General features: G+C 47.9%; 1 protein-coding gene across 3 annotated transcripts in view; it reads left to right on the forward strand.

The window, feature by feature from the left end:
- The window catches only part of RBM10 (RNA binding motif protein 10), an 80,869-nt gene extending 57,049 nt beyond the window's left edge, over positions 1–23,820 (forward strand). For 2 of the 3 annotated variants that reach the window (XM_030217815.1, XM_030217816.1), the window contains exons 20-24: positions 436–621; positions 968–1,042; positions 20,952–21,055; positions 21,181–21,310; positions 21,527–23,820. In XM_030217815.1, coding sequence (XP_030073675.1) covers positions 436–621; positions 968–1,042; positions 20,952–21,055; positions 21,181–21,310; positions 21,527–21,652 — 621 coding nt within the window. In that variant the 3' untranslated portion in view covers positions 21,653–23,820. The remainder of the gene's footprint in view (positions 1–435; positions 622–967; positions 1,043–20,951; positions 21,056–21,180; positions 21,311–21,526) is intronic. The other variant, XR_003943740.1, reaches the window with a different exon arrangement.
- Positions 23,821–25,379: the final 1,559 nt, after the last annotated feature.

The raw sequence follows: 25,379 nt of genomic DNA on the forward strand, positions 1-25,379 counted from the left end.
GGGGGGGGGGGTAGCGGCCCGGGCCCAACTGTGTCTCTTGGCAGCCCTATATGGGGTTGCAGTACTAGAATAGTAGGGAGTGCTGCCTTGCAGGAGTGAGATGTGTGGGAGTCTTAATTCTAATATTTTAAAAAAAATTCTTTAAGGGTTTTGTAGAGCAAAACATATGCATGTTCTTGAGGATTTAATTCTGACACAAATACGAACATTTATTCTCCTTTTGTCCTTAACAGAATGGTCATTTTCTAACTAAAAACAGATCTTTGATGTTTGTGCATGATATGTGTCCTGATTATACCTGGAACAGGTGTCTGTAATACAGTAGCTGCCCATAAAATAGACATATGAATATGTGCAGCAACCCTGTGCTTAATGAAGAGGTACCTCTAGTGTACAGGATTTGGCAACACCAGTCTGATTTTCTACCCCCTTCAGAGTCCACCCCGGGGCTTGGTGGCAGCATACAGTGGTGAGAGTGACAGCGAGGAGGAGCCAGAGAAGGTGTCAAGTAAAGAGGAGCAGCTGACAGACTGGCAGAAATTGGCCTGCCTACTGTGTAGGAGGCAGTTTCCCAGCAAGGAGGCACTGATACGTCACCAACAGCTCTCTGACTTACACAAGGTAGTGAATAATGCAGGAAGGCTGGCTGTGTAACTCTTACTGATCTCTAGAGCAGTGTTGCATTGTTTTGGGGGAAGTTTGAAATCACAATGTTTTTATTAATTCGGCAACATTCCTGGGTGTACAAGAGATTGTGGGTGTTTAAAAAATAAATAAAACAAAAAAACTCAGAAGCAAGGTAAACGACTAACTTCAGCTGATATCATTGTTTTAGTAGGCTAATTTCTGTGCTCATGTTTCAGAGTGCCACAAAACAGTCTATTCTAAGCCATGCTCTCTTGGGAGGGTGGTTGGAGCTTGATATGGAAACTGGTTCCCAGCCCAATTTTATGCTCTTGTTTTTCAGCAAAATCTGGAGGCACATCGGCATTTACATGCACTGGAAGGAGGCAGAGAAACCACAGAGAGGCTTGACTCAGAGGTAAATCTTCTGATCTTTCACATCCTTTTACATTTCAGTAAATATAATATTGATCCTTCTCTTGTGTATAGTGTGAATATAACATTGGCAAATGAGTGCAGCCATTGAAGAGGAGAAAAAGAGAGGGGGGGGGGCTGACATTTAAAGCTATTTATCTGGGTAGTAGGTGGTGCCAAAAACAGTGTTAATTGGGGTCAGTTGGTCATTCTTTGTCCTTACCAGACCAGTCCAGAACCTGTGGGTTTGTCAGCCAGTAGATGGAGGCAGAGTAATGACTTATGAGCTCTACCCTACAAGAGTACTGTTTAGCCTTAGGTGCTCAGTGTTTCTTTGTCTACAGCAGATGGTGACAAATTGTGCAGGTTCTAGAGTGGTTGTGGAAGACAGCTCCTCAGCCAGTTTAAAAAAAGAAAAAAGGGTTACAGTTGAGCTTGGGGGTGCCTTCCTGCTGGGCTTCAACTACATAAAGGAGGGGGGGTGGCACTTTCATTTTTAGGAGCTGAAGGGATAATTCATAGGAGTCTTGAGTTATCTCCCCTGTGTACCTTTCATTAAAAATGGCTTTTTCCTTTCTGGAGAAAAATCTATAAAGCAGAACTGAAGTACTGGAAGCAGGAAAAACACCTTTATTTCTTTTACCAAAACTGTGCTAGTAAAGGGGCAGTAGATGATACTTGGTTTTAGCCTTGGGGGTTGGAAGGAGTCCTTATCTAGTCTCAGGGAAGCTCGGGCAGTCAGCAGGATGTTTGCTCTTAACGGCCACTTTGGACTGTAGCACTAGCCTTGATTTCTGGTTTGCCTGAGGTGATTGTCATGTGCAGTACCATGGAGTTCCTGACAGAGCATGTAAAGCACTGTGCCTGATTTGGGGGCCAGCAAGATACAGCGCGAGTGTGTGTATTTCTTGTTTCAGAACCTCCTTCTTAGGAACCAGTTGTGGGGGAACTCTGTGCTGGTAAAAGCCTGTGTCTGCCCATTCTATGCAATTCTGCAGGGTGTGAGAAACAAGGGAAAGGTGACTGCAGTTTCAGCTCCTGCGGTAGAGGAGCCACCAGAACTTGGTTGGGAGCTCACATAGAAGAGACTTGGAAATGTCTCTGCTATCTCTAAAGAAGCTCTGGGAGCAGAGATTCCTTTTTCCCCTGAGTATCTTGTTTCTACATAAGGCTTTTCTAAGGCATTCCCATTGGAGTTGGGGTGCAAGTTCCTTAGCTTCTAATCCACCTGCTCTGGGAGTTTCCACATCAAAGGGAAGAAGCTTGGACCTACTACCCAGATGAATAGCTTTAAATATCAGCGCCCCCCCCCCCCCCCCCCCCCCCCCCCCCCCCCCACACACACACACACATATACCTTTTTTGATGGCTGTTCTCATTCGCCTATGGGAGCCAGTCCCTACTCTCCCGGTTTTGGAGTGTTGGACTGGCAGCCCCAGTCAGCTCTTTCACCTGCAGTTTCAGACCTAGGAGGCTCTCTAGTGTCTAAGGTAGGTTTCCTTTGAGAGCAACTTGAGGTGGGAAGGATCCTGATGGGAGAGGAAGATGATCTCTCTTTCTATTTCTTCTCTTTTGGAAATTAAGGGAAATGATTCCTTCCAGATCTTTGGAGATCTTAATCATTTTGATGGCTCCTGTCAAGACCTTCCCTCAGTGGGGCATCCCCATCCTTGAAGGACCAAGGAAGCCTTCCAAACCTTTTTCCAGTACATCAAGACATTCAAGTTCCAAAAGCAGCAGAGTGGGACTCCTGAAGCAGGTTTAAGGATGGGTAGAGCTATGGCTAAGCTTTATCCATTTATACTGGATGAGAAGGAAAAGTTAAAACAGCCTAAGGTGGATGCAGCTGTCACTAAGAAGCTACTATTCCAGTAGAAGGAGGATCTATGCTCAAAGATGTGCAAAATTGGAATCCCTGCTAAAGTAGGCATTTGACATTTTAAGCTTGAGGGTATGCAGTGCTTATGTTTCCAGGGCTTATTTCCACCAGGTCCTGCAGGAGCATGGACTTTCTCAGTGGGATGAGACAGAGGAGTTGGTCGGGGGTGCTGCTTATCTGGAGATGTTTAGCTTATGTGGTAGATGCCTTCTGTGATCAAAGAACTTCAGCTAGAGGCGTGGTGGTGGTTTCCATCCATATGTCTTCTATGGCTGAGTAATTGGTCTGCAGATAACTGCTTCTAAGATCCGGCTCAATAGACTTACCTTCGGGGTAAATTGCTATTCAGTGAAAAGCTGGAAAAATTGATGAAGGACTTAGAGGACCCTAAGCCACAAAGATTACCTGAAGATAAACCCAAACAAGTGTTGTGGCAGGCTTCAGGGTTTGATGCTAGGAGATGCAGAGAAGTCATGTTGTGTCTGATACTAGATCTCAAAGGGGTAAATTGGACTTTAAGAAGGGCACACTTCAGGATGGAAATCCTCAAATTGGTGGTAGCAGCAGTGTGTCCTGGGAGAATTTTTGATGGCCCAATTCCAATTTGGCCACTGCATCACAGGTTCTTGATATTTGCAATTTGGGGAAAGCATTTCCAATTTCAGGGAATGCACTTTAGTTTGGCAATGGCTTCCAGAATATTCTCCGAGGTAATTGTGGTAGCAGCCTTTCTCAGAAGGCAAGAAGTTGAGTTCATCCCTGTTTAGATTTCTGGCTAATTCGAGCCAGTACACAGGAGGAGAGTGAGGAAGTAATGACTCGACTTGTGTGCTTTCTGGAATGACTGGGCTGGGTGGTCAGCTTCACCAAGTGCAAATTGACCCTTCGCAGTATCTGGGAGCGAGATTCGGTACCAAACCGGGAATGGTTTTTATCCCACACAAGAGAGTAGAAAAGCTCCAGTACCAGATTAAGTTGCTTTTAGATCAAGAAGCTCTTTGAGCATGGGACTACATGCAGGTGTTGGGATTGATGGCAGTGGTCATTGTTCCCAGAGTTTCAACTGATATCTGCCTTTGACGTACCAGATGAGAATGAACATGAAGTGGTGGATTCAGACACAGCTCCCAGCAATCTGGTAGTGACAGTTTGTTCGGCTGGGAAGCTCATTGTGAAGGCCGGGTAGTGTAAGGCACCTGGTTGCCAACAAAAGGGTCATAGTCCATCAGCCATCTGAAACATGGCAATTTGATGGGCTCTTCGGGCCTTTTATTCGATTGTGAAGGGACAATCAGTCAGTGTCTCCTTGGAAAATGAGACGGCAGTAGCTTATATTAGCAAACAAGTGGGGTACCTAAAAGCAAGGCTGTAGAGCTAAAAACACATCTCCTATTAGAGTGGGCAGAAAGACATTTACGAGTTCTTTCAGCAGCGCATGTGGCCATAGTGCAGAATGTTCAAGCAGATTCCCTCAGACACTCCCTCAATCCAGGAGAGTAGGGACTTGCTCCCTTGGTTTTTGCCTTTATAACAAGCCGGTGGGGCAAACTGAGTCCTGGACCTTATGGAAACAAAAACCAATGCAAAAGTTCTGGGGGTTTTCAGCTAGCAAAGAAAGCATGGGTCTGGGGCATGGAGGATATTCAGCAGATGTAAATGGCACCTTGCTTCAAGCTAGGAAATACTCTATGGCTTATGCAAGGATCTGGAGAGTATTTGAATCTCCTTTTGCGACAACAGTTGTGCAAATATTAGCATTTCTTCAAGAGGGGCTTAGTCTTGGGATTCCTAAAGGTTCAAGTAGCAGCTTTGTCCTGTTTGAAGAAAACATCCTTGGCTGCTGATCTGGATGTTTGCTTTCTTAGAAGAGTAATATGTATTTGGCCTCTTGACCTGAGTGGAATTTAAATCTGGCACTGAAGGCATTAATACCCCCATTAGCACACTACGATTCAAACACCCCATCTAACTGTGGCCTAAGTTGAAAAAGGGGAGTGTTTCCAAGCCTGAAGCAGGGTGGGAATTCTTCCTTGGAATATCCCTGTATCCCAGTCATGGCCTCTGAAGAGGCAAACAGTAAAGGAAAAGGAAGAAGGGGTCTGTCACCCAGACCTGCTGTGCCTTCCTCGCCAATCTTGAAACAGACAAGGTCTGCCAACCAAAGCCTTCTGGGCCAGTCTGGAGCTAATAAACCACTTGACTAGGAGAAGCATCTGATCTGTCTTTGGAAATAGTGGGAAGATGTATCTCAAGGGTCCAGTTGGTCAAGACTGTACCAGCACATCCAGTCCTGAGCAAGAATCTGAAGTAGTGCAGAACTTTGATACTGAATTTCATAACAGGTCACTTGGACAGGCCCTCTCCATCTATTAGCAGAGTGAAGGGTGTGGCTCGTACTCCTGGTTCAAGGGAAAGATTGCTGAGAAATCTGCTTCGACAGTTTGCACTGCTGAAAGAGACAACACATGGCATTCAGACCACACAAGGAGTAGATAGATTCACTTCTAGGACCACACTACTAGTGCCCCCTTGCTTGTGGATGCAAGCTATTGCAGTTGCATTATCTGTGAACACTCTCGGTGGGAGATTTGACTGAAAAGAGCAGGAAAGATCCTAAAGCAGGCTTGTCCAATTTATTGCCCATGGGCCAGAATCTGGCCTTCCAAGTGTTTTTTTCTGGCCCTCAGATTCTTGGCAATTCTTGTGGTGTTTACAGCAGGATTTCTGCTTCCCCACTGCGATTCGGCTCTCAGTAAGCACGAACTGCACAATGTCGAAGTTCGGGTTGAAACTGTAAAATCAACCTAAACTTGTAACGCCATGTGGCTGAAGCTTGCAAAGAGCTGAGTCATGGTGGGGAGGCAAGAATCTCGCTGTAGCTTCTGCAGCTGAAGCCAGGTGAGGGGGAAAGAAACTGGGTGAAGGCTGGAGGGAGGTTTACATGAGTGAGAGAGACTGGGTAAAGGCTGGGGAGGGGTTGATGCACCATCATATTTTGCCATTATTTGACGAAACATGTTTGCGTGTTTTGTCCCTCTGAATATTGCAAAATATCAAATGTGGCCCCCAATAGAAAAAAGTTGGACAAGCCTGTCCTAAATCATCCCCAGCCAGTTTGGTTTTCAGCATTTCTATAATGAATATACAGAAGAAGGAGTTGCATGCAATCTTATGCGTAATCATCATGGATTCCCTCAAAACTAGACTAGCTGTGGGGTACTCCAGGACCAGTATGAGAAACACTACTAAGCAACAAAACCAGAAGGTGTTCTCCCATATAGTGCACATATGAGAGTGGCATCAGCCTTCCAGCACAGATCGTCCCCTACAATGCTGAAAGCTCTCTGCCGCTGTGACGTGCACAGCATGAATTTTTGGCTCCTGCAGGATCAGTGCTGATCACTCACTGCCAGTTAGAAGGCTGGATCAGGGAAACTATACATTCTAACCTTCTACCACTTTTGTCCTCGAATACTGCAAAAAACAAAACTCCAGTGTTATAACATCACAGAGGCAAATAAATACAGTACACACATAAGGTGGTTTTAGTAAAACATCTAAAATGCAAACCAGAGGGATGTTTGTAACTAAAACAGGATTTTTATATCCTTATCGTCTGCTCCAGACCATTCCCGACGAGTGGGTAATATGCACTCCTACCAGCAGAGGGAGACTGAGAATTATTGAGTAGTGACATCTGTATAAGCCTAGGCGCTGTGCAACCCTGACCTGCCCAGTATTTCTCAGTCTCCTAGCAGTGGTAGGTGAGTCTGTGCAGCCCTGCTTTTCTTTGGTTGGGTGTGCCATTTTTGGATCCATTTAGTAAGAAAAGTTAGAATAGTATTTAAGGGATTGCTTCAGGGGTGTCCTGGAGTAGATTTTGCTGCTGGTTTGAAACAAAACAAAAAAAGAGAGGCAAAAAACAGAATACACAGGCAGCAGAAAAAAAAAAAGTCTCTCACTTCGGGGCTTGGGCCCCTGTGCTTTTGGGGGTGTATATGCTGTGCATAGCGGTCTTTGCTGAGTGTGTGAAGAAGCTGAGATGGTAACGGGCACTGACCCTGAATCAGGTGTCCTGGTGTTGAGGAGTGTTGGGAAGGCCCCTCGGCAGAGTAAGGAGGTTTCTCTCGTGGAAACTACAGTGCACTCCATTTAAATGCACGTCGGATTATCACATGCTCTGTTTAACTGCATTCCATACTTATTTAGCACCATCAATTTCTATGGGGACAAATTTCAGTATAGCGCACCAGTGATAAGTGCAGGATTCCATATCATCAAGCTGATCAATCCATAGACTGGTGGGTTGTGTCCATCTACCAGCAGGTGGAGATAGAGAGCAAACTTTTGCCTCCCTATATGTGGTCATGTGCTGCCGGAAACTCCTCAGTATGTTCTCTATCTCAGCAGGTGGTGGTCACACACAGCAGCAGCTCTGGCTAGGCCTCCAAGCCTAATCCTTAGGTTTTGTTGAGGCCTGGGGTTGAGGGCTCTTTTGAGCAAGTGCAAACCTGGTGGTGCCAGGTCCCTCCTTTTCTCCCCCCTCCCGCTGGCTCCGTTTAAAAAAAAAAAAAATATATATATTTTTAAACGTCTTTAAAGGCGTTTAATTCGACGTTTCTTTAAACGTTCATTGCAGCTACTCACTGGGACACCAGTTCGTTACAGCTCGGAGCGGCAAGCAGGTAATTTTACCTTTTTATAGCGGGCAGGGGGTTCCCCGATTCTTCTCCTCGTGGCAATGGCGTCGGAGGGCGAGGGCGCAAAGGGTCGCTCCCCGGATCGCTGGAGCGCTTCTAGAGGGGATGCGGGGGTTTTACAACCTGATTTGCCCTTGATGGGTGATAGTTTAGTGACCGATGAATGTCCCGGTCGTTCCTCCGGCGTGGCGGTTTTTTCCCGCCATAAACGCCCATCCCCCGCTCCTCGCCTCCGCCATCTTGGCCGGCCACGCGGCTCGGACGGCTTCTTCGGGGCCGCCCTTGAGGTTGGAGACATTAATGCCATGAACGCCCTTAATTTGGGCGACGGCACAAAAGCGGCTAAAGTTAAGCGCCGTTCTTCCCGCGCGGCTCCTTCACGGAGTTTCGCGCCGGACGCCATTTTGGATGCGCAGCATGTCTCTCCCCCGCTATTGCGAGCGCCGGTTGGGAGTGCGTCTAGGGCTGTTGCCCAGGCTGCGGAAGTGCACAGTCTGGGGGGTTTCTCCCCCGAGTTTGTTTTGCTGCTGCATCAGGCTTTCCTCATGCAAAACGCTGCCCCTGCTCCCTCTTCTGATAAAGAGGTTGAGGTTCCCAGAGGTAAACGCCCTTGGGTTGATTTCCAGGCCTTGGAGGACTTTTGTCTCCTCCGATGTAGATGAGGGCAGCGTGTCTGAGGTCTCCCAACGATCCTTTGCGGATTCCTTGGAGGAGATAGATCCCCGCTCGGATGGAGCGGATGACCCCTCTGCAGCGCGGCTTTTTAGCCCAGAGGATTTGCCCAACCTGTTGTTACAGGCCATGGACACTTTGAAGATTTCCTCTCCGGAGGACGTCTCTCCCTCAGCCCCTGTTGGCTCTGCCATTATGCTGGGGACGAAGCGCCCGCCTAGAACCTTCCACGTGCATGATGCCATGCACACCTTAATTGCGGCTCAATGGGATGTCCCGGAAACGAGCCTTAAAGTGGCTAGGGCTATGTCCCGCCTCTATCCTTTGGCTGTGAGTGAACGTGAGGCCTATCTGTGGCCTACCGTGGATTCTTTAATCACTGCGGTGACTAAGAAAACGGCGTTGCCGGTGGAAGGTGGCACGGCCCTAAAGGACGCCCAAGACAGAAGATTGGAGGCGGCCTTAAGGTCGTCCTTGGAGGCAGCTGCTTTAAGTTTGCAGGCCTCAGTTTGCGGCTCCTATGTGGCCAGGGCGTGCCGGACTATGGTGCAGCGGGCTTCCCCCTCGGATCATTCCTTGAGGGCTGATTGGCCGGCCCTGGAATCGGGCTTAGCCTATTTGGCAGACTTGCTGTATGATGTCTGGAGAGCCTCAGCTAAAGGCATGGCTCAGACAGTCTCTGCGCGGCAGTGGCTTTGGCTGAAACATTGGTCTGCTGACCACGCCTCTAAATCCCGCCTGGCTAGATTGCCTTTTAAAGGCAAGCTGCTCTTTGGGGTCGAGCTGGACAAAATCGTGACCGATCTCGGCACGTCTAAGGGCAAGAAATTACCAGAGGTCAGGGCTCGGGTTAGTACTCGTCCCGATACCTCCATACCGCCCGGGCAAGTCGGGTTCCTCTGCCCCCTCTTCCTTCAAGAGGAATTTCTCCCCCAAGCAGCATTCCTTTCGCAGAGACCGCCGTCCCGGAGGTGCTCCCTCCGGTCCTCCCCCAGGGTCTCGTACCCAATGACGGGGCCTTGGTCCACACCCCAGTGCAGATTGGAGGACGGCTGTCCTCGTTTCTGGGCGAGTGGACCACTATAACTTCAGACGCGTGGGTGCTGGAAGTCATCAGAGACGGCTACAAGCTAGAGTTCTGCCAACCCTTAAGAGACGGGTTTGTACTCTCTCCCTGCAAGTCTCCGGTCAAGCTGTGGTAGTGCAGCAGACCTTGGACAACCTGATCCGCCTGGGTGCGGTCGTTCCGGTGCCAAAAAATCAGATTGGCAAGGGACGTTACTCCATTTACTTTGTGGTTCCAAAGAAAGGAGGTTCTGTCCGGCCTATCCTCGACCTCAAAGGGGTCAATCGGGCCTGGAAAGTGAGGCACTTTCGCATGGAGACTCTCCGCTCTGTTATAGTGGCAGTGAAGGCAGGAGAGTTCTTGGCTTCCTTGGACATCAAGGAAGCGTACCTGCATATTCCCATCTGGCCTCCTCTCCAACGCTTTCTGCGTTTTACAGTCCTGAGACGACACTTCCAGTTCAGAGCCCTCCCTTTCGGGTTGGCTACTGCTCCGCGGACCTTTTCCAAAGTAATGGGGGTCATAGCGGCCTTCCTGCTAAAGGAAGGAGTACAAGTCCATCCTTATCTGGACGACTGGTTGATCCGAGCCCCCTCTTATGCAGAGTGCGGCAAAGCTATGGACCGGGTAGTTGCTCTTTTGAGCTCCCTGGGATGGATCATCAACTGGAAGAAGAGCCAGCTGCGCCCGACTCAGTCCCTGGTGTATCTGGGAGTTCGATTCGACACCCAAGTGGGCAGAGTGTTCCTGCCAGACAATCGGATTGTCAAGCTTCAGGCTCAGGTGGACTAGTTCCTAGTAGCCTCTCCTATTCGGGCTTGGGACTACGTGCAGCTGTTGGGCTCTATGACGGCCACGATGGAAGTAGTGCCCAGGGCCAGGGCTCATATGAGACCACTACAGCTATCTCTGCTGCTGCGCTGGACTCCGATGTCGGAGGATTATGCTGTGCGCCTTCCCGTGGACCCAGCAGTGCGCAAGGCGCTGAGCTGGTGGACGCAGACAGACAAGTTGTCTGCAGGATTGCCTCTGGTGACCCCGGAGTGGATTGTCGTCACGACAGACGCCTCTTTGATGGGCTGGGGAGCCCACTGCTTGGGAAGGACAGCGCAGGGGCTCTAGTCTCCTGCAGAGGCAAGTGGTCTATCAACCTCCTGGAACTCAGAGCCATTCGCTTGGTGTTATTGGAGTTCATCCCGGTACTCGTGTTGAAGCCTGTACGGGTCCTGTCGGACAATGCCACGGCTGTGGCCTATATCAACCGCCAGGGAGGTACCAGAGCGCCCCTCTAGCCAAGGAGGCTATGAGTCTTTGCCAGTGGGCGGAAGCGAACCTGGAGCAGCTTTCAGCGGCCCACATTGCCGGAGTCATGAATGTCAAGGCGGACTTTCTCAGTCGCCATACCTTGGAGCCCGGAGAGTGGCAACTATCTGCTCAGGCGTTCTTGGACATCACGAAGCGCTGGGGCCAGCCGAGCCTAGATCTGATGGCGTCATCGGCCAATGGCCAAGTGCCGCGCTTTTTCAGCAGAGGACGGGACCCTCGATCCCTGGGAGTAGATGCTCTTCTCCAACAGTGGCCGACACAAGAGCTCCTCTATGTGTTCCCGCCCTGGCCCATGTTGGGCAGGGTGCTAGACCGGGTGGCAAAGCATCCCGGCAGGGTAATCCTGGTGGGTCCGGATTGGCCCAGACGTCCCTGGTATGCGGACTTGTTCAGGCTCTCAGTCGACGATCCTCTGCGGCTGTCAGTGGAGCAGGGCCTGTTACATCAGGGTCCCGTGGTGATGGAGGATCCCTCTCCCTTTGGTCTTACGGCCTGGCTATTGAGCGGCAGCGTCTGAGGAAGAAGGGCTTCTCAGACAAGGTCATCGCCACTATGCTGAGCGCGAGGAAGCGCTCTACTTCTACTGCTTACGCCAGGGTTTGTCGTATCTTTGCAGCATGGTGTGAAGCAGGCTCACTTTCTCCCTTCACTGCTCCAATTTCTTCAGTGTTGGCGTTCCTGCAAGAAGGTCTGGAGAAAGGCCTGTCGCTCAGTTCCCTTAAAGTCCAGGTAGCGGCTCTGGCTTGCTTCAGGGGCCGCCTGAAGGGTGCTTCCCTGGCTTCGCAGCCAGATGTGGTGCGCTTTCTCAAGGGAGTTAATCACCTGCGCCCTCCTCTGCACTCAGTGGTGCCTGCGTGGAATCTCAACCTGGTGCTAAGAGCATTGCAGAAGCCGCCTTTGGAACCCTTGTCGAGGGCATCTCTGAAAGACCTGACGTTGAAAGCAGTCTTTTTGGTGGCTATCACTTCAGACAGAAGAGTTTCCGAGCTCCAGGCGCTCTCATGTCGAGAGCCTTTTCTGCAGTGCACTGAGGCAGGAGTGACTATTCGCACAGTGCCTTCCTTCCTGCCCAAGATTGGTTCTCGCTTCCATGTGAATCAGCAGCTCTGTCTCCCTTCCTTTCATAGGGAGGACTACCCAGAGGAGTACTCCGCTCTTGAATATCTGGATGTGAGACGAGTCATCATCAGATACTTGGAAGTGACCAATGATTTCCGGAAATCGGATCATCTGTTTGTCCTGTTTGCAGGTCCTCGTAAGGGTCTGCAGGCTGCTAAGCCTACAGTGGCAAGATGGGTCCAGGAAGCCATTGCAGCGGCTTATGTGGCCGCGGGGAAGGTGCCGCCTATCCAGCTGAAGGCTCACTCCACGAGAGCTCAGGCGGCCTCGATGGCAGAGGCTGGATCCGTCTCCTTGGAAGAGATATGCAAGGCGGCAACGTGGGCTTCGGCTCATACATTCTCCAAGCATTACCGTTTGACTGTGGCTGCACGGGCGGAGGCCCGGTTTGGAGCTTCAGTGTTGAGGTCAGGGATTTCTATGTCCCGCCCTGGGTGAGTACTGCTTCGGTACATCCCACCAGTCTATGGATTGATCAGCTTGATGATATGGAAGGTAAAATTATGTATAATCATACCTGATAATTTTCTTTCCATTAATCATAGCTGATCAATCCATAGCCCCTCCCAGATATCTGTACTGTTTATATTCTGGTTGAATTTTAGGTTCAAGTTTAGCCTTCAGTTACTTCAGGAGGACTTCGTGTTCAAGTTCTTCTTTCACTTGGATTCTTCAAGAGTTGAGACGACTTTGTGTTACAGTGAGCTGCTGCATTCCTCTCCCCTCCGTTTTACGGGGCTGGATTGAGACATAAATTCTGCCAGCACTCCCTCCCGCTTCGTGCGGCTGTAGGGCAGCTTTGTACCCCTCCCGCTTCGGCGGTGTTAGGGTCAGTCAGCTCCTCCCGCGGTTGCGGTTGCAGGATAAGCCAGATCCCCCCGCATCGGCGGGTGTGGTGTCCCTCCCCCGCTCCGCGGGGATGAGCTGGACGGATTCCCCTCCCCCACTTGTGTGGGGATGAGCTGGGTTAATTCCCCTCCCCCGTTTCGGCGGTGGTGAGCTGGGCAGAGTGTCCCTTCGTGGGTGTAATTCTCTAAGTGCTGAGTCCTGCGGATGGAGCTTTGATATCGACATACTGAGGAGTTTCCGGCAGCACATGACCACATATAGGGAGGCAAAAGTTTGCTCTCTATCTCCACCTGCTGGTAGATGGACACAACCCACCAGTCTATGGATTGATCAGCTATGATTAATGGAAAGAAAATTATCAGGTATGATTATACATAATTTTACCTTCGCTTATATGCATGGTTTAAGATCGCTCCTCTGCATGAAAGACTCCACATAAGTGCACGCACGGAATATGGAAGCGATTGGCACGTGACAAAGGGACGATAAATTCAAATTCTATCGCATAACTCTCATTGGTTACCTGCCACAGGCGGTAACCAGTGAGTTAATTTGTTAGAATAAGCGAAAGAAAGTTGTTAGAGTGTACAATGGAGTCGTCGTGCAACTGTAAGACTTTAACACTGGCTGAACGAATAGAAGTTCTTAAAAAATTAGAAAACAAAATCAAGCATCTATTGCTAAAGAATATGGGGTCAATCCCAGTCAAATTTCACATATCTTGAAGCAGAAAGATCAGCTTCTGGAAGACTGGCAAAACAATACAAATCCACACAGGAAATGTAAATGGGCGGGAAAAGCTGAGGATGTAGAAGATACTCTTCGTCGGTGGTTTTCTCAAGTCAGGAGCAGACAGTTTCCTGTCAGTGGTCCACTGCTTATGGAGAAAGCTAATCAGCTAGCTAAAAGTCTTGGACCAACTGAATTCAAAGCCAGTGTTGGATGGTTGGAAAGATGGAAGGAGAGGAACAACATAAAATTCAAGAAACAGCATGGTGAAAAACAAGACGCTGATGACTTACCTCTCTGATTCAACCTATGGATCAGAGCATAATAGCCAATTTCAAAAAAACATTATCGGGCTCTTGTACTGCGTTGTCTGATGAGCGTTATGGATGACCAGACTGGCAAGGATAAACGTGCTGTTGAACTGGCTCGTAATCTATCACTGTTGGATTTCCTACATATGCAGAAAGAAGCCTGGAATCATGTTACACAGGCAACCATTGTGAACTGCTACAAGCGGGCAAGCTTTGTTAAAGATGTGGAGAGGGACGAAACAGATGCAGCTGTTGCAGACGCATCAGATGAACAGGCTATTAACTTCCCAGCCGGTGTTACTGAAGAGGAGTTTCATCACTACGTAGCTGTTGATTACGATCAACAAACAGCTGCCGACAGCACTGATTTCGAGATATGTGCCTACACGCAGGCAACGGTTGGTGATGAAACAGATGATGAAATGAGCAGCGAAGCAAATGCTGAAGAAATTCAACAACCTCCTGTCACTTTTGCAAGAGCGCTGGCGAGTCTCAACAGAGCACGGGCCTATCTGGAGGCCACTGGATGTCGGTGCTATGACAGTTTTTACAGTCTGGCAGACGTAGTCTATGGAACTCAGACACAATAGTGTACAGAGGACTATGAATGATTACTTTAAGCCTAACATCGGTTAACAGACTGTATACTGTACGTATAATAGTACATGTGTTTATCGGATTTCAAGCTTCTTTGGGTCACTAAGGTTAAGTGCACGCTCCAGTTAACTGCATGTATTTCTTTGGTCCCAGACCCTTGCACTTAAGCGGATTGCACTGTACTCCTGGCGCTTGGCACTCCCAACACTGTTTTGGCAGGAACGTCCTCCATTTTGGGTCAGAGTGCTACAGGGCTGGACTCGAGAAAGGGAGCGCCGATTCTTACCAGGCATGATGCCTTGGCAGTTCCCTCTCATTTTTTGTCCAAATTTGTTCTGTTACATCGGGTTTATTGCCTAAAGAAGGGGCTTCCTGTGGAGGCTGTGGGAGATCCCCTAGCAACCAGGGCCCCGGAAGGCCCAAGAAGGCCCTCATTGCAGCTGGGGAGGACCTGGAGGAGGTGCTTTCCCTCAGGTCGGAGCTCTCATTCTCTGAGGATGCGGATCAGGGAGATCCCTGGGACGCAGAGAGCCTGGGTGAGCCTGCTCAGGTGCCTGTGGGTGAGGATCCCTCAGTTCGGATTTTTAGGCGGCAGGAGTTGTTGGCGGAAGTCCTACAGGCTCTCAAATTGTTTGAAGACCCTCCTCAGGTGTCTCTGAAGGGCGACCAGCTGTCAATGGGAATGAGCCAGCCACCACAGACCTTTCCGTATCATGAGGATTTTCCTGGAGTTGGAGGGTGAGTGGCAGATGCCAGATTTGCCATTGCACATTAGCTGGGCAATGGCTCGACTTTATCAGCTCCCTCTGTTGGACCTGGAGTCTTTCCGGGTCCCTAAGGTGGAAGGTGTGACGGTGGTCACCAAGAAGATGGCTATTCCTGTAGAGGGTGGGGCAGCCTTTAAGGACCCTCAGGATCGTAGAATAGAGGCTCTACTGAAGCGCTCCTTTGAAGTTTCAGACTTGGCGTTATAGGCAGCCAGTTTGGGGGGTTATGTGGCGCGGGCCTGCTTTCGGAGGGCTGAGCGCCTCCTGGACACACTGTCGTCATCCTTCTCGCAGGTGTCTTTGGATGTCATTAACTTTTGGGCACGACCTTTTTCTTGGATGCTCTCTATGACTTGGTCTGCGTGTCTGCAAAGATCCTGACTCTGGTGGTTGCAGAAAGGCGATTTCTGTGGCTCCAGAATTGGTTGGCAGATGTGGCCTCCAAGGTTCGTTTGAGTCTTCTTCTGTTCCAGGGCAAGTTGTTCTTTGGGGAGAAGCTGGTGAAGAACTTGGGTGAATCCAAGGTTCCTCGGCTCCCGGAGGACTGGTCCCACTCAGTTCCGCATTCAGTGGATCAGGGACGCCTGAGGGAGCTGCGCTAGTGTCAGCCAGGTCGATGGGCCGGTTCCCAGCGTTGTCGTTACTGAAGTAGAGGTCACCCTTTTTAGTCCTTTCCTCCATTTTTGGGGCAACAGATGGGGAGGTCTTGATGGGGGTCTCTGGAAGTGCTGGAGGTTCCAGAGCTTCACAATGAGGGTGCGGGGGCCCAGCCTCCAGTAGTACCCATTGGCGGCTAGTTGCAGCTGTTTTACCAGAAGTGGGCACGTGTGACATCGGATCGGCGGATCCTGGACATTATCAACGACGGCTGTGCGCTGGAGTTTTGATGTCCTTATCTCTCCCTGCAAGTCTCCAGTCAAGCTGGCTGCTGTCCAGCAGACCCTAGAGAGGCTTTTTGGCCCTGAGGGCAGATTCCGTTTTCTCCAGAACAAAGAGGTCCTGGCGGGTATTCCATTTATTTTGTGGTGCCCAAAAAATGGGATTACTGGCATCCTATCCTGGATCTCAAGGAGGTGAATTCGGCTTGCGCGTTTTTCCCTTTTGCATGGAGACCCTTTAGTAGCTGTGCAGCCGGGAGAATTTCTGACCTCTCTCTAGATCTGTCAGAAGCATACCTTCCAGTTCTTCAGGATCATCGGTGTTTTCTCCGGTTTGCAGTCTTGAGGGAACGCTACTAGTTTCGGGCAGTGCCTTTTGGCTTGGCTACTTCTCCATGGACCTTCTCCAAGGTGATGGTGGTGGTGGCGGCTCACCTCAGGCAGGAGGGCATTCTGGTGCACCCCTACTTGGACGAGTGGCTGATAAGAGCAAAGTCCTTTGAGGAGAGCCGCACAGCCACGGCTCAGGTAGTCCAATTGCTTCAACATGTGGGTTGGCTTGTTAATGTGACCATGAGTTCTCTTTCCCTCAGTCAGTCTTTGGAGCACCAGGAAGTTCATTTCGACATGCAGGATGGCATGTTATGACTCCCAGAAGCTCAGATCCAGAAGATTTAGTTGCAGATTCGTCGGCTTCTTGTAGTCAAGGATTCGTCCACTTGGGTGATTCTCCAGGTCCTTGGTTCCATGACGGCAGCAATTGAAGTGGTTCCCTGGGTGATGACTCACATGAGGCCTCTTCAGTCTGCTCTCTTGACGCGTTGTTCCATTCAGTCGGATGCTCTCTCTTGCAGGGTGCGACTTTACAGGGCAGTGCGCCTCAGCCTTCAGTGGTGGCTGGATCAGCAGCATCTGAGTCGGGGCATGCTTCCGGACCCTCCGGACTGGTGCTGGTGACTATGGACGCCAGTCTCTCCGGGTGGGGAACCCATTGTCAGGGACAAGTAGCCCAGGGCCGCTGGTCGATCAACCATCTGGAGACTCGGGCAATCCGTTTCGTCCTGTTGACCTTTCAATGGTTGATTCATCTCCGGGGTGTTCATGTGCTCTCAGTTAATGTGACTGTGGAAGCTTATGTCAATCACCAGGGAGGTACCAAGAGTCTCCTGGGTCCGAAAAGCAGCCCTGATCATGGCCTAGGTGGAGCAGAATCTATGGTTGCTGTCAGCGGCACATGTGGCAGACTCCACCAATCTGGTGGCGGATTATCTCAGTCGTTAGCTCATTGTCAACAGGTGGGGTCCTTCGATTATGGATCTCATGGCCACAGCCGAGAATGCAAAGGCCCCAAGATTCTTCAGTCATTGAAAGGAACGATTGTCAAAGGGTCTGGATGCATTGGCTCAGCCCTGGCGACTTGGGGTCTGCTATTTGTGTTCCCTCCGTGGCCGTTCATTGGTCAAGTTCTGCAGTGCATTCAGGGTCTCGGTGGTCGAGTAGTTCTGATGGGCGCCCAACTGGCTACGCCGGCCATGGTATACCGATCTGGTTCGGTTGCTGGTGTGCGATCTGATTCGTTTTCCCTTAGCTGGTGGTCTGCTGCAACAGGGTCCCATTCTTATGCCTGATGTGGCTCTGTTCTCGCTTACGGCTTGGCTGTTGAGCGGGCGAAGTGGTTGAAGAACAGGTATTCATCTGAGGTGATTCATACCTTCTTGAGTTCTAGGAAGCATTCCACCTCTTTGGCCTACATACGAGTTTGGCGTATTTTTGAGGCTTGGTGTGAAGAATGAGAGGTGCTTCCTCTGCAGGCTTCACTTAGCTTTTGCAATTCCTTCGTGTGCAACTGGCAGCTGTGGCTTGTTTTCGGGGCCCGATTCAGGAGAAGTCGTTGGCTCTCCATCCAGATGTTTTCTGGTTTTTCCAGGGGGTCAAACAGTTGAGACCACCGGTTCAGCCGGTTGTTCCTCCTTGGGATTTGAATTTGGTGCTGTTCACTTTAGTTAAGGCCCCTTTCAAGCCTCTTTAGCAAGCCTTCCTCAAGGGTCTTTCTCTCAAGGTGGTGTTTTTGGTGGTCATCACGTCGGCGCAGCGTATTTCAGAGTTGCAGGCTCTATCATGTCGGGAGCCTTTTCTGGTTTTCTGTAAAGAGAAGGTGTCTGTGGTCAGTTCCATCCTTGCTGCCCAAGGTAATTTCTCCTTTTCATGTTAATCAGTCTGTTTCTTTGCCATCCTTTTCACGGGCGGTCTCCTTCTTCCTTGTACAAGCTTGATGTCTCCACACCTGACATCACCACGGAGACCCAGGCCAAGGTATCGGCCTGTTTATCCGACATTGCGGCATGGATGTCCAACCGCCACCTGAAGCTGAATATGTCCAAGACCGAGCTCCTCGTCTTTCCTCCTAAACCCACTTCTCCTCTTCCTCCACTCTCTATCTCAATTGATAACACCCTCATCCTCCCCGTCCCATCTGCTCGCAACCTCGGAGTCATCTTCGACTCCTCCCTCTCCTTCTCTGCGCACATCCAACAGACTGCCAAGACCTGTCGCTTCTTCCTCTTCAACATCAGCAAAATTCGCCCTTTCCTCTCTGAGCACACCATCAGAACTCTCGTCCACGCTCTCATTACCTCTCGCCTTGATTACTGCAACTTACTCCTCACCGGCCTCCCACTCAGCCATCTATCCCCCCTTCAATCCGTTCAGAATGCTGCCGCACGTCTTATATTCCGCCAGAACCGATATACTCATATCACCCCTCTCCTCAAATCACTTCATTGGCTTCCGATCAGATATCGCATACAATTCAAGCTCCTCCTCCTTACCTACAAATGCACTCAGTCTGCGGCTCCTCACTACCTCTCCACCCTCATCTCCTCCTATGTTCCCGCCCGTAACCTCCGCTCACAGGACAAAGCCCTTCTCTCAGTACCCTTCTCCACCACTGCCAACTCCAGGCTCCGCTCATTCTGCCTTGCCTTACCCTATGCCTGGAACAATCTTCCTTTACCCATACGCCATGCCCCCTCCCTACCCATCTTCAAATCTCTGCTTAAAACTCTTCAATGTTGCTTTCGGCGCCTAACCGCTTGAGAAATATAGAATGCCCCAATCTATCCACCCTATCAGATTAACTGTTCACTCGTCCTCTAGATTGTACACTTGTCTTTAGATTGTTCTCTTGTCTTTTAGATTGTAAGCTCTTTCAGCAGGGACTGTCCTTCTATGTTTAAATTGTACAGCGCTGCGTAACCCTAGTAGCGCTTTAGAAATGTTAGTTAGTAGTAGTAGTAGATGTCTGTAGGGCGCTGAAGTGTTATGTTCACCAGACAGCAGAGTTTTTAAGTCTCATCATCTTTTTGTTTTGTTTGGTGGTCTGTGGAATGGGTAGGCGGTGTTGAAGACTTCCATCGCTTGCTAGATTAAGGAGGCTGTGGTGTCCGCATATCTATTGCAGGGTAAGGATGTGCCTGCCATGTTGCGGGTGCATTCTACGTGGACTCAGAAAATAAATAAAAATTTGCATATAATAAAAAAGTCTTTTTACAATAAAAAAATATTTATATTTATAAAGCATAACTGTAAAACCAGGCTAAATAATAAAATATAACATCTGATGAACTCCCAAAAGATAATCCAGTCTTAAAATTTCAAAAAACATGGATGGACAAGGCTCTAACCCACAGAAAAAAGTTGACATGAAATGCTGCTGCCTAACTTAGATTTAGAAAAATAAATGCTTCTTAGCGTACCACAACAAGGTTCAATATTTATGTATACATGAATCTTGCAGCGTCGCCACAATAGAGAACTTTACTAAAAATGGTTACAAAAAGATATCAAAAGAGATGTCTTGAACTAATGAATATGCAAATGAGGTGACTGAAATGAATAATCAATGTGAGCAAATGAGGTGACTGCATAATTGACTTGGATGCTTATTGTGATTTTAACAACAAAAATGAAATCCAAATCGGTATTACTGTGCAAAAAAAACAATGATATATATGTGCTAAAAAGAAACGGCTGTGTCTCATTAAATATACATACAGTACACTTGACAAGTTATAAAGTAAGGTATGAGGGGTATATGTACTGGAAGATAGTTATCGATAGGGAGTTGATAATTATTGTTGGCAAATGTTTCTGTAAATGTTGACATTAGTAGATGTTTAGAGAGATGTTTTGAGTATTAGGAGGAGGGAGTTTGCGGGATTGGGGGGGGGGGTCAAAAATTCAAAAGTATATGAATAATGTTCAAGAAGACACAAAATGTATATTACTTGAGTTGTATAGAAAATATGTGCTGTTAATTGTACTGGGATGGATAATATGCAGAAAGTTCAATAAAAAAAACGTTTAAACATAAATATACATACAGCACTCCGCTAAAAATACATAATACATATGTGCCTGAAAGTGACGAGTAAATCTTGTAGCCTCCCAGGTGAAGATGAATGTAATCCACAGTATATTGTATTAAAATCCAGATTCCAGTATGAATATTGAACTTGTGATAAGCTAAGAAGCATTTATTCTTCTTGACCTAACTTAGGCAGCAGCATTTCATGTCAACTTTTTCTGTGGGTTAGAGCCTTGCCTATCCATGATTTTTGAAATTTTAAGATTATATATCTGTTGGGAGTTCCTCAGATGTTATTATATTTTATTATTTAGCCAGGTTTTTGAGTTACGTTTTATAAATGTAAATATTTTTATTGTAAAAGGACTTTTTTTATATTATTTAACTTTTATTCATTTTTTTGTATTTTGCCAGACCCCTTGGTTGCCAAAACACGGCCTATGCCGGCTCCTTCTAATAGAATTTTCCTTTTGTCCTGTTCCTTAAGGTCCTCTTGTGCTTTATGGTTTGCTTTGGTTTCTTGTACTTGGAATCCTCTCTTTTCTACCTATGATTTATTAACCATCTTTTTCAGGAATCTCTGTTCTAAGGCTTGATAAGTAGAACATGGACCTTTATTGCCATGTGGCTTTTATTCTCTCTACTCTTGCTTAGACAAAATACAGAGATCGTGCTGCAGAAAGGCGAGAGAAATACGGAGTTCCAGAGCCCCCTGAACCCAAGAGGAGAAAATATACTGCTGTCTCAGCAGCAACTGTGTAAGTGTGACCTCCCCCATTACCCCTTACCTATACCTCCCAATTCCCCCATCTTTAGGCAGGTGAGGGTTTGGGCAAAGGGCATAGCATGCGTGAATAACTGCATCCTGCCTCCTGTCCTGCAGGGACTTTGAGCAACCAACACGAGATGGCCTTGGAAGCGATAACATTGGGAGCCGAATGCTGCAGGCCATGGGCTGGAAGGAGGGGAGTGGTCTCGGACGCAAGAAGCAGGGAATTGTAAATCCCATTGAGGTGAGATTATCCACACTGCATGGTAGAAGAGGGAGATTAGAGAATCTGGAACAGACACTAAAGTGTACTTTGTCTCCACACCCTACCTGCCTCTCTTCCACTCTGCTTTTTTTTTTTTTTCTTTTGCAAAACCAGACTGTTTTTTTACATTTCTAGCTACTATTGTAATGGTTTAGTATCCAATGCTGACATCCATTACCTTCTGTCTTTACACAGGCACAAACCCGGGTGAAAGGATCAGGCCTAGGGGCACGAGGCAGTACTTATGGAGCAACTGCATCAGAATCGTTCAAGGATTCACTACACAAAACTATGCTTTCCAGGTTCAATGAGTCAGACTAAGCCTTTTCATTGGGGACACACCGTACGCATCCGTTCCTCACTGCCTTCTGGACAGTACTGTGTTCTGGCATGGGGTTCTTTGTAAATACAGCAAGAGACTAAGGTGAGCAGAGCATCTGTGTCTTGCAGCAGAGCGCCGGGTTGTTATGAACTTACCATGAGATTCTTCATCTCTGCTCCCTCCCTTGCTTTGTTTACAGTGTGTCATGGCCTGTGAGCAGATTCATGAAACCTATGGATTTCCTGTCTCCATTCAAGCTGCTCTTACGAAGCTCTGTGGCAGAGAATAGTCACTGTGGGGACATATCTCACAACTGTTATTAATTTCAAAGGTTAAAGCCAGTGGAATATTCCTGTCGACATGAATGCACAGAGCCATAGTTCAGTATCAAGGTGTAGTGCTCCTCCATGTCCTTGCAGACTTTGCAGTTCTGACTGACTCTGAAATGAGCACAACAGACTGTGCTCATACTTGCATATGGACATTCATGGCTGCTCTTCACCAGCACCGCTCTCTCCTCCCAAACTCACTTGGGCTGTATAAAATATCTCATTTGTATAATTTTTGTTGTGATGGTTTCTGAAACTGAAATCTGCTTGTCTATAGGCTCCATCTGTACCCTACTGTAACGCAGAGAGAGAAAGACATATATCTACTTTTATAAAGGTAGTTCCTGATGGCAGGGAGGTGCCATTTTCTTGTCAGTGTATAGGAACTGTAATGCTGCTTACAGGTTTTAAATAAACATATACCTTTGGTGCCTCCTTGTGCTCAGCACTCTGGCTGTAGAAAGAGAAACCCTAGGTTTGGTTTGGGTTTTAATTCATTACATGTTTTGAGTGGGGAGAAGGGATGCAGGGTAGCTCACCTACCTCCTGCTTTTATGGAGAGGCAGTGTCAATAATGAATCACTAGTTTTTGGTTAACAGTGAATTTAACTGGTTGTAAATATGTGCATAGGATTCACCTATTTGCGTAAGTGAAGAACTGAGGTCTGAATTGTCCCTGCGTTAACAGCGCTGTCCCCATCCATTCATCCCCCCTGGGCTATGTCATCTTTTGAAGTTGTAAAAGTTTGTTTTTCAGAAGTTGCTGTGGTCATTCATCTGAATTATACAACTTTTTTTTCCTTGCTTTGATTGGGTCAAGGACTTGCTGAAAATCCTACTTGTACTGACCTCTGTATGACCGTTTATTCCCCCCACCCAGCATGGGTGAGAATTAGGCTTCTGGTGTTCTAACTGCTGGTGAGAACTTGCCAAATTCAGAAGATTTGTCATTTACAGAGAGAGCTGGAGCCTGCCTGATTCCTAATCCTCTGCTCTCTGTGTCTCAATACTGTGCTGTTTCTCTATTGTGCCCAGTAAGGGTGTACTTCCTGATGACCCTTGGAGACAAAGTGTGCTGAGTTTCCTGTGAAAGAGAGAGATTTAAACAAACAAACAAAAACCCCAAAACAAAACACACACATTCCTCCAGCCACCTTTTTCTAATTAATCACAGAAGGAAAAACTTGAGAAGTATTAGGCTTCCTCTTTGCAGCAAGGAAGAGGAAGGTGTAAATCCAGGGCAGGAAAGTCATGCTGGCAGGTAGCTGAGCCACTGATTGCATTTGGTCACAGAAGAGCCCATGCAGCAAGCCTCGCGCTACAGCCCTGGTAATTCTTTTTCCTAGTAATCAATGAGCATGGAAATTACTGCTTTGTTAAAATTGTGCCAGTAATCCAAAGCTCAAAATGTCACCTTTCCTGTCAGTGCCTGAGAGGTGACTAGCTCAGGCACTGACAAAGGGTGACATTGAAGAAGAAGGGGAAAAAAAACAAACTGCTGTCATCCCGAGCCAGCTTTCTGCGCAGCCCCTATCCAGGGTAGTCTAACAGCCTTCTTTCCTCTCCCTGATGCAACCTATATCCTCAAGCCCTCTCCCTGTCCTCTAACAGTAAAACATAAAACTAGCAGGTGCCCAAAGGTATAAAAGGTGCTACTAGATAGCAGGGAGCTCGGGGGCCCACTACAGCTCCAGGGATTTTGGTGTGCTGATGTTGGGGCCAGGGATGAGAGAGGGGTTTAGGATCTGGTTGGAGCAGGTCAGGGAGAGGGCGGAAGACCACTGGATTACCAGGGCTTGGGGCTGCTGCAGAAAGTAAGCCAGAGCAGGATAGGTTAGAGTGAGGGGGGGAGGGGTGCAGCTAGCACCCACTCTTCAATTTGCCATTCTATGCTGCCCATGTACAATGTATTGGGGGGGGGGGGGGGGGGGCATTTTATTTATTTTTAACTGCATGGCTGCAGGATAATGAATGACCACCTTAACATGCATTTTAATGCAGTCTGCAGTAAAGATTTCCTTGCGAGTTAACACCCATGCTGAAACCCTTTTTGCATTGCTTAGCCAATATGACCTGTGGTGGTAATTTCTGCATGAGTCCTACTGAGCCACCTGTGATTTTGGAATAGTTAAGAACAGCAATTAACCATGTATTACCACCATAAATTGTTTCTTGTGGTGGTCCCGTAGCACTTTGACACAGATGACATAATCAATCTAATCTGCTGTAAAGAACGGAGCGTTGTAGGAGCAGAGTATAATAAAACTGTATCAAAGATAATCCGGTGCCAAATCATATAAGATTTTGAACATAAATAGCAGCAATTTAAAATGGATTCTGGCTTGTATAGGAAGCCAATGCAATTTAATTATGTATGGTATTGCATGGTCAGTAGACCTACCACCTAAAATTAGCTTAGCGACTGCATTTTGAACGTGCCGCGGGCTGTGCATTTGAGAACTGGGTAGGCCCAACGTGACTATATTATAATATTCTAACATTAATAATAATGGCTTGTAAGACTGTTCTCAAATGAGCTAGTTCCAAAAGAGGTTTCATTCTACGAAGGAGCTTTAAAGACATTTTTTTGATCCACTTTCTGACCCTGTAAAATTTTTTTGATTCAATTGTGACCCTGAGAAGTTTAATAATGGACTGAAGAGCGAGATCAACACCTGAAAGCTTAACAGTTGTACCTGTTAGGAAATACAGCATCCTTTCCCATCACCCACAGGAGATTTGTCTGTCTTGGATTAATCTTCAGCTCATTTATTAACATCCACTGTGAGATCTTATCAAAGAAGACATTCATCTAGCAGTTGTTTGTTATTCACAGGTTCACAGGGTTTTCAATGTGATGTCATTGACATAAGAAAAATAAATTATCTCAATTGATGATGACATTCACTCAGAAAACCATTAAATAAAATGGGGAGCCCTGTGGCACTCTCTGGTCCATATACCACAAGTTAGAAAGAGAACCATTCCAGACCATTTGTAAATTACGATGTTGCAAGATCTACTGCTTATTTCCGTAGCGCTACTAGATGTACATAGCACTGCACACATTATATGCCGGTACTCTCTCTGTCCCTAGAGGGCTCACAATCTAAGTTTTTGTACCTGAGCCAACAGAAGGTTAAGTGACTTGCCCAAGGTCACAAGGAGCTGCAGTAGGAATCGAACCCAGATTGCCAGGATCAAAGCCTGCTGCACTAACCATTAGGCTAATCCTCTACCCTGCAGCCATCTATAAACTGTACTTCCTCTTCCCACCAGTGGTGTAGCCACAGGTGGGCCGGGGCCCACCCACTTAGGGCTCAGTGTTTAGCAGTGACTGATGGGGATTCCAAGCTCTACCAGCTGAAGACTCCCCCTGATGGTAATGAAAATGGTG

The sequence above is a fragment of the Microcaecilia unicolor genome, chromosome 11, assembly GCF_901765095.1.
Source record: "Microcaecilia unicolor chromosome 11, aMicUni1.1, whole genome shotgun sequence".
NCBI classification, from domain to species: Eukaryota; Metazoa; Chordata; class Amphibia; order Gymnophiona; family Siphonopidae; genus Microcaecilia; species Microcaecilia unicolor.